Below are 8,759 nucleotides of genomic sequence, written 5' to 3'. Positions count from 1 at the left end.
TATCTTAAGAAAGGTCAGACCAGTTCATATTCCAAAGACTATGTTGTGGTTTAACCCCAGTTGGCAACTAAGCAGCATGCAGCCACTCGCTCACTCCCCCTGCCCCAGTGGGATGGGGGACAGAATCGGAAGAGTAAGAGTGAGGAAACTCCTGGGCTGTGATAAGAACAGTTTAATTGAAATAAAATAAAGTAAAATACTAGTAGTAATAATGTCAATATAATAATAATAGTAATAATAATATACGAAGCAAGTGATGCACAATGCAATTGCTCACAACCCAACGACCGATACCCAGCCCGTCCCCGAGCACCGATCGCTGCCCCCCAGCCAACTCCCCCCACTTTCTATACTGAGCATGACGCCCTATGGTCCTCCAGCCTCCGCCCGACCCCTCCAGCCAGTTTGGGTCAGCTCTCCCGGCTCTGCCCCCTCACAGCTTCTTCTGCACCCGGCAGAGCATGGGAAGGGGAAAAGTCCTTGCCTGGCATAAGCAGTACTGAGCAACAACTAAACCATCAGGGTGTTATCAGCATTCTTCTCCTACTAAATCCAAAACACAGCACTATGCCTGCTACTAGGGAGAAAATTAACTCTAGCCCAGCCAAAACCAAGACACCTAGTCAGGAGAAATGCCCCCGCTGGGACTGGAGGGAAATGAGAGGTGCCGGGGCAGGAGGGACTGTGGGGCATGCAAAGGCTGGGGCAAACCCCAGCTGGGCAGGGGCAAAAATAACTGCTCCAAGTGGGGCAGGGACAGGGGTAGAACGGCATGCCCCATGGGGGGCCAGGGGCACAAAGAGATGCCCTGAGCCAGACAGGGACAAAACCAAATGCCCCATACAGGACAGGGGCAAAACTAGCCACCCCAATTTGGGCAGGAGCACAAAAGGCCACCTGAGCAGGGCCAGAGTACATCCAGGCACCCTGTGTGGGGAAGGGGCAAAATGAGCCTCCACAAGCAAAAGAGGGGAAAAACCCAGCAGTCCTGAGAGGGACCTGATGAAAGCAAGCCCTGCGAGCAAGGCTGTAGGCAAACGGGATGCCTCAAGCAAAATATAGAAAGAGAAAAGCCTCCCTGAGTGGAGCAAGGGCAAAGCTAACTGCCCTGAGCTGAGCAGGAGCACAGCTAACTGCCCCAAGCAGGGCTGGCGAAAACCAGATGACGCCAGTGGGGCGAGGGCCAAAGCAGCCAGGTCAAGTGGGGCAGGAATAACAACCAGCTGCCGTGTTGGGACAGGAGCAATGCTCACTGCCCTCCCAGCGAGTCAAGGAGTTAAACCTGATGCTAAAGAGCTGTCCACGAATATTTTTCAGAGCTGCAGGGTGAGAGAGCAGCCGGCTGGGGGCCTGGAGCAAGCCAAAGTCAACCCAGGGCAGCTGCTGAAGGGGTTTCTTCGGTAGCGCTACTTCAGAGTCAGCCTGTGGCTGCATCTTGGGGGGCAGATACAATTCATTGCAAAGGAACCTGTAAGAGCCCAGGTGCTTTGCTACACGAGTCCCATGGACAAAGTCCTGTACCTAGGAAGAGTGGAAAAGAAACCCTCAGCAACCGGAGCATGCCGGCCAAAGCTGTGAGCAGGCACGCTTACAGCCCTGGCCAGGTTTGCATTCATCCGGCTGGTGCGGCTCGGGGAAGAGGTGGGAGCTCTGCCGATGGACGAACAGCCCTTCGCCAGCAGCGCATGGGGAAGGCCAGCGGCTGCCGGCTGCGGGAGGCGCCCGGGCCGTGGCAGACGCCCTGGTGCAGCCCCATGTCACAAAGGGTCGGTGATGCGGCACCCGCCTGGCGCTTGTGACCTCACCTGGCCAGGGCTTGGCATCCTGAGCAGCCGGCCAGCGAAAGCTAGTTGGGCTGAGCTGGCCTTCGGGATAACTTGGCTCATTCCTTCGCTACTTGCGTGCCTACTTTTTTCCAACCATTTCTTGTTTCCTGCCCACTTCTCCTCAACCTCCATCCTCTTTCAAAGGTAATTATGATTTGCCTTTCAGGACAGATCATAGAGGAGGTAGATACGGGATAAACGTATAGGCTGGTCTATACCTTCTGAGCTCTAGGCTGAGCTATTACACCTTTCTAGGCTGGCCAGGGCTATGGGTAGAGATCGTATTTGCTAATTCTTATTCCTTTACCGTATGCTAGGATAGGTAAGTAGGGGGGTGGCAGTGTAGTCGGAGGCATTGGGCTCAGCCTAGAAAGACAAGAAGCCCACCCTGACTGATGCGGTAGGAAGGGAGATGGAAAAGGAGCACGGCAAAGACAGCCGTTAAAGTAGCGGCCGAAAGCCGGTCACTCCTGCATACAGGGTGGGCAAGCGTGGGCTGGAGAGCCAGACAGCTCTGGTGCTAACGCTAGCAATGGGTAAGCAGCAGGTCCTCTTCAGAGAAGGTGACACGCAATGCAGTCTTTCCAGAGGGCCTGGGTAATTGCTGTCAGTTGGAGTCCGGTGACAGGGACAGGAGGGCCATCAGCCTGCAGCTCTGCAGCACTTACAAGTACCACTGAAACACTGCTGATGGCAGATGCTCTTCCGTGGGTTTAGTCTGGTGGTTTTCTAATCATTTTGTTGAGCTAAAATTATTTCTTTGCAATCAGGTGACAGGACTGGCATCGACCTTCTCTTTCTGGAGCACGTCCTGACATCCTTTGTCATCCCAAGCTTTCCCCTCTGTTCCTGAGAGGACCGATGGCTGCAATGGGGAATGACTCCTGTGAGTAACGGCTTCACCAGCAGCCTTGGACTTTGTGAATCCCCAAAGGCAACGGATGTGGCTGGTGCTCCTTCCCTCGGTGTTGATGGGCTGACAACCTAGCATGAATTCTGGGGTGTTTCCTGGTAGCAGCCAGACTTACCCAGGTGTTTTCGATCAGACACAGGAAAATGCATTTTATCACTCCTCTGCCACTACGTACAAGACTTGGAAAGATGACATTGCTCGTAGAAAGATCTGACATCAGTAGGGTTACCTTCTCTGCTAGGTACTTGCTTGTTTTCATCAACTTACAATCAGGAAAAGGGAAGACTTGACCTGATAATCCAATGCAAGGCTCTAGAGGGAAAGGAAGATAGCCCGAGGCACAGAAAGCAGAGCGGGGGTTTGTTGGACTTTCAGTAAGCAGAGGAACAGACTATTTTCCAAAACGGTTTCTTGACCAGTAATTGTCAGTGGCAGTGTTAGGCTTCCCCCAATGTTTCTGTGTTGGAGGTTAGAGCTGCTTTTCCTGGGAGCTTCTGTACAAACTCGACTTTTTAAATATGCTATTGTGCAACAGCATCAACTCATCTCTTTTCAAATACCATTTCCCTGCAGTCCTTGCCGAGGGAACGGCTCCCACACAAAGGGTCCTCTTTCCCCTGGAGAAGATTTGCATGGCCTGGCCGCAACGACAGAGAGCTGGAGCAGGACTCTACAACCTGGGCAATACGTGCTTCCTCAACTCCGTCCTGCAGTGCCTGACGTACACGCCCCCTCTCACCAACTACCTGCTCTCTCGTGAGCACAGCCAGTCATGTGAGGACTTTTAGGAACAGCTCCTTGTAAATCTGTTGGGCACTTCCCAAGGATTCTCACAATCTGGAATTTCATTTAGGAGAAAAGCAGCCCTTCTTTGTCAGCCCCCCAACTTGGTGTTCTTTGGACACTCAACCCTAGAAGCCTCTTGTCCTATCTAGGTGTGTTCACCTTCAGAAAGGCACCACTTTCTAGCCCCGGGTCTCGGACCCTAGTCCTGCAAGTTAAACCCTCTGTGCTTATTGCACAGAAAACTTCTGTCCGTTAAGCACCCCTCTGAAGAAAGCTTTCTATGCGCTAAAATGTCCTGGGCTTGTTGGGACATTGGCACTTTGGGAGGAGTGGAGACTGTCCTTATAACGTCATTAGGTTTCCCAGTGCTATGGCTATTTTGCTAACCTGAGAAGCTTGCTTCCCTCCCTCCGGCCCACCCTCTTCAGGTTGTCAGCAAGGCTTCTGCATGATGTGCGTAATGGAAGCGCATGTTCACAAGGTCCTGCATTCCTCAGCCAGTGCCATCCAGCCGAGGGCTGTCGCCAGTGTCCTCACACGTAAGTCATTTCAGGTGCTTTGACATGGTTCCTTCCCTTCTTGTAGGACAGAACTAGTAACTTCTTCTTTCTTAGGAATAGGAGAACACTTTGAGCTTGGCGTGCAGGAAGATGCCCACGAGTTTTTATGCTATACTGTTGATGCCATGCAGAGAGCTTGCCTGAGTGGAAGCAACCAGTAAGCACAAGCAAATTACCTTTTCAATGTTCCTGAGCCCTTTGGACTCCTTGATGTACTCCCACCAAGGAAACCCTGCGCCCAGGGTTTTCCGACCAAGAAAACTCTTGGAAGAGATAACTCTCTGCCTTACCATTTGTTTCCAGCTTGGACAGCTCTTCTCAAGGAACTACCATCGTCCAGCAAATATTTGGGGGCTTTCTGAGATCAAGAGGTACTTTTTAAAAATATTACTGTTCTTAGAATGTTCTGTGGCTCTCTCTCTGTTTGTGGTAAACAGCTTCTAGTACGCCGCAGTATGTCCCGTGTGTCTAAAGTGGTATGTGTTGGTCGGTGAAATGGGCAGAGTCAGTCTCCTTCCCAGCCTGATAAGCATTTCTCTTTGCCTTCCAGTAACGTGCTTGAGTTGCAAAGCCGTTTCCGACACCTACGAGGCATTCCTTGATATTCCTTTGGATATCAAGGTAAAGAAGTTTGGAAATTGTGGTGCAAAATGTTTCCAGGTCCCTGCAGGAGGCTAGTTTATCTCCAGTGAACTCTGCTGACTTCAACCTGTGGGCTGTGACCTCACAAGAGCTTGGTGGTGGATGGGGAGGGAACTGGACTTGTGTGCTCCTTCTGGGGAAGCCCTGTAAATGGTCTCCCTGTGCTGGGTGCTGGGTGTCAGCTGAGCAAAGAGTAAGGATGGTACCTACAGCCATGATGACACTGTCATACCACCCTGCTTCGCACTCCCTCAATACGTGTCAGATTGCTGGATGGATGGGGTCGATTGCTTGTGTTATTTTTGACCTGTACCATGGACAACTCTGGTACCACCCAGGGGTAGCTGCTTCTTGGGACAACGCTGGTACTACACGGGTAGCTATGTCTTGGGATTTTGAATTTCCAGGAGCTTAGTGCTCTTCTTTCTTTCTCATCCAGGCAGCCTCCTCTGTCACTGGAGCTCTGGAAGACTTTGTCAAACCTGAGCAGCTGGATGGTGAAAATGGCTACAAATGCAGCAAGTAAGATTATTACTAATGACATCTTCCCAGCAGATACTGGGTTACGGGATAGCATGTCTCAAAGCACTAGTTCTGTTTTGACTTAATTGAGAAACCCAGTCATGAGGCAGCTGGGGTTTTTTTCTTTTCTTTTTCTTCCCCATACAACTAATCCACCTGAAAAACCTGGAACTTGGAAAATAATGCATTTGTTTCTAAGACAGGTAATTTCTTTCCCTTCTGCCTGAATATTTGGAAAGCTCTGATGAGAATTTGATTCCTGGCATTGTCTGCCCTGGAAGTGGTCAACCTCCCTAGCTATGAAGCTGCCCACTGAACTACCCCTATGCCCAGAAGGACAAAGACACGTCCCGTGGGCAGTGGTGAGCTGAAGCAAGGAGGAGCTCTGGACAGGCATTTGGCAACAGCAGCGTCTTCAAGAAAGCAATCAACAGTTTCATTTCCAAGGCTTTTTGGATGCTTGCGTCTCTGTCCAGGAGACCTCAGTCCTCGGAGCAGTAGCAGCCCCCACTGGCTCTCTGAATGCTGTCAAGCCTAGTTCTTGTCTTGTAGACTGCGGGCTGCTGCTCTCCAAAGGGAGCCAGCCTAGACCAAAGCTACCTTCACTGAGAGCGTGCGGACTGAAGGGGTGTGGAATGCAAACACGTGCATACGATAGTTGAGCAAAACAAGCCTTAACTCAACCATCCATGGATGGGGGGCGGAGTGGGGAGAAGACAGGCTGCAACAGTTGGGTCTGTGCTTGTTTCAAGGTGTGAACAGCTGGCCACTGCGTCCAAGAGCCTTACAATACATCGTTCCTCCAATGTCCTGACAGTGTGCCTGAAGAGATTTGATGCTTTCTCTGGCAGAAAGATTAGCAAGGTATGTTTACAAGTGCACTGCAACTTTGTCTGCTTGGAAGGAGACCTTTCCTGAGGGACAATCCTTTTTTGGAAGTTGTTCGTGTTTGCACGACAGCTATTGAGTGCAGCCATCTAAGGAAAATCAGTGCAATAGCTATGCCTCGCTCTTTCCCTTGTGGTAAGAGGGAAGTTCCAATGTGAAGATAAGCACCTACTGCGCTCGTGAAGAGCTGGTTTGGCTGAGAATGGTTTTCTGCCACCTCAATGATGAAATGGCAACACCTGGTTTTGATGAACCCAGAAGATCTATTTCTATACCTCTAGCCTGTGGTTGGTGACAAAGTTTTCTCAGGCTGCTTCCTAAAGACTCTCAGGATAATTTGTGAGTCTTCTTGGTGTCCCTTTAGGTTGTGAAGTATCCAGAATATTTGGACCTTGGCGCATACATGTCTCAGGCGGGTGGAGAACCGCTCCTCTATTCCTTGTATGCCGTCCTGGTACACGAAGGTTCTGGCTGTCAGGCAGGACACTATTACTGCTTCGTGAAGGTAAAAGTCAGCTCTGTGATTTGCGTTGGTGTATTGTGTCCTGCAGTGGTGTTCTGTCTGTGGTTTTGTTTTAAAACCCCTGCAGTTCATCTGAAGAGAGCGTTGCCTTTCTTTGCAGGCCAGCAATGGACGGTGGTACAAGATGAATGATGACTCTGTAGGTCTTTGTGACATCAAGACGGTTCTCCGCCAGCGTGCGTATTTACTCTTCTATGCCAGGTAATAACAAGCGTGAAGGGGTGCTCAGAATACACTCCCGCTCCTGTTACTGCTCTTGTTGTTGTTCTCCTCCAGTGGGTTTTGCTTTCTGTCCTGGGAAAGAATGACTGTTTGTCTCGTTCAGTTCTCTCTGTTCTGCTCCTTTCTTCTCCCTCCTTGTCTGGCACTAAACTGTTGTGCTTGTGCCACTTGCTGGCTGTGTGCTCTCTGAGACTGACTGGCTGTGACAAGAGGTGAAAGGGAGGCCTGAGAGGGCACAAAGATGAGTTAGTGCTTGGAAAGGGACAGACATGGCTGGAAGACCATGATCTAATTTCCAGCTTCTAGTTCTCGTTCAGTCTTCTGCGTGCCTTATCAAGTGCTGCCGGAAAATGATAGGATGAGACTGAAGCCACGAGGAGGCTGCAACAACAGCCCTAGGCTAAGATCACCGTTGTTTCTCCAGGCACCATGATTTGACCCCTGGAGCAGGCACTGAATGCCAGGAGACAAAGAGCATTTCCGTGGCAAAGCTGGGTCAGGTGCTGAAGAGTCCATTTTCTGGACGCACCGTAGCACTGAGGAATCACGAACGCAGACAAAACAGGCAGAGGATCCAAGGGAAGAGAAAAATGCAGGACTCTGCAGGGACTCCCCCTCAGCACTGCAGCGGGAAGAGAGCGCGCTCTGACACCAAGCAGGGGAAGAAGCTGAACAGAAGCCAACCAGACTGTCTGCCTCCCAGGTGGAGGCACGCTTGCCGTGCAGAAATACAGAAGCACACTCGCCATCAGCTGGTGCGTGGCACTGGGAACCTGTGCAGCTCTTCCCACGGGGAGAACAGCAGCCCTGAGAATGGCAGAAGCTCAGGAGGGGAAGCTGTGCACGGCTCAAGTGACCACAGAGCAGACTCGCATTCTGCTTCGGTAGGTGAGCAGCAGCCACGGAAATCCTCACTTGAACAGCGTGTGCTCCCACCGGTGCCAGTTCACCCAGAGTCTGCAGGCTCTTGCCAGGCAAATGAAAAACAAAGATGCAGAAAGAGGAAACTGTCCTGTGCAGAGCGGGGTGAACGTGTGCCCGAAAGTAAGCGGCAAAAGTCAGAAGCGAGCATTCTGGTGATCCGGAATCGCGAAAGAAATGCAAGAAATGCAAGAAGAAAGAGAAATCCAAAGAGAACTCTGGAGAGGAGCACGCAGAAGTAAGCAATGTTTGCAGCGTCACCAGCAAATGTTGCCTCACTCTTGCCAGGTGTTTCAGGCGATCAAAACAATAAAATTGCCATCATAACCAGACCCAGTCCTGAGTGGTGCTTCTGATTTCTGTAGAGTGTTTGACCGTGCAAGAAGCAACAGAGGGGTTCAGGGCTTTTTGAAATTGTACACAATTGTACACAACTGCACACAATTTTGAAATTGTACACTCGAGACTTCCTTTACGAAAGCACCCTTGTGATCCAGAAGGGTGGAAGCTTTCTACACTTGCTGAGCATATTAAAATAGCATGTAGAGATCTCATGAAAAAAAATGCCCAGGAACAAAGCATCTGCAGTCCTGCTCGATTAGAGGCTCAGGTCACCTGCGTGTGATTCACGTTGTCTTCTCCCAGGTGTGACATCTGGTGCAAGAGACACAAGGAAACCAAGGCATTACAAGCATTGCCACTGACGGTCCCTCCAACAGGGTCATCTTGTTAAGACGATGGGTTTCCACTCTTTTTACTCCTTGTTTTGGTGAAGAAGCTGGTTTCCTGGCAAACCTGGGCAGTGGAGTCTGAGTAAAAAAGACAACACTTCACCCTGAAGATGCTTCTGCAGTGTCCCACAAGAGCTGCAGTTCATACGCCTTCTGGCCTCTTTCCGAGCCTGTCGCAAGGTGTTCTAGATATGAAATCGGTTTCTGAGGCATAACCAAGGCAGA

General features: G+C 50.7%; 1 protein-coding gene across 1 annotated transcript; it reads left to right on the top strand.

Annotated features, from left to right (window-relative positions):
• Positions 1–3,371: 3,371 nt before the first annotated feature.
• LOC142595846 (ubiquitin carboxyl-terminal hydrolase 42-like) lies at positions 3,372–8,536 on the top strand. Its single transcript, XM_075724689.1, has 10 exons — positions 3,372–3,513; positions 3,954–4,052; positions 4,149–4,242; positions 4,389–4,456; positions 4,636–4,706; positions 5,167–5,249; positions 6,002–6,113; positions 6,502–6,642; positions 6,761–6,861; positions 8,449–8,536. The coding sequence occupies exons 1-10, from the start codon at positions 3,372–3,374 to the stop codon at positions 8,534–8,536; spliced, it is 999 nt and encodes a 332-aa protein (XP_075580804.1).
• Positions 8,537–8,759: the final 223 nt, after the last annotated feature.

Source organism: Pelecanus crispus, chromosome 23 (genome assembly GCF_030463565.1).
Source record: "Pelecanus crispus isolate bPelCri1 chromosome 23, bPelCri1.pri, whole genome shotgun sequence".
Taxonomy (NCBI): domain Eukaryota; kingdom Metazoa; phylum Chordata; class Aves; order Pelecaniformes; family Pelecanidae; genus Pelecanus; species Pelecanus crispus.
Note: the sequence above shows the minus strand (reverse complement) of the source record. Positions and strands in the feature narration are given on the sequence as shown.

Coding starts and splice junctions, on each gene's coding strand:
- LOC142595846 (XM_075724689.1), top strand. CDS start 3,372: ATGGCCTGGCCGCAACGACAGAGAGCTGGAGCAGGACTCTACAACCTG. Junction 4,053..4,148: donor CCAGCCGAGGGCTGTCGCCA/GTGTCCTCACAC, acceptor TAGGAATAGGAG/AACACTTTGAGCTTGGCGTG. Junction 4,707..5,166: donor ATATTCCTTTGGATATCAAG/GTAAAGAAGTTT, acceptor TTTCTCATCCAG/GCAGCCTCCTCTGTCACTGG.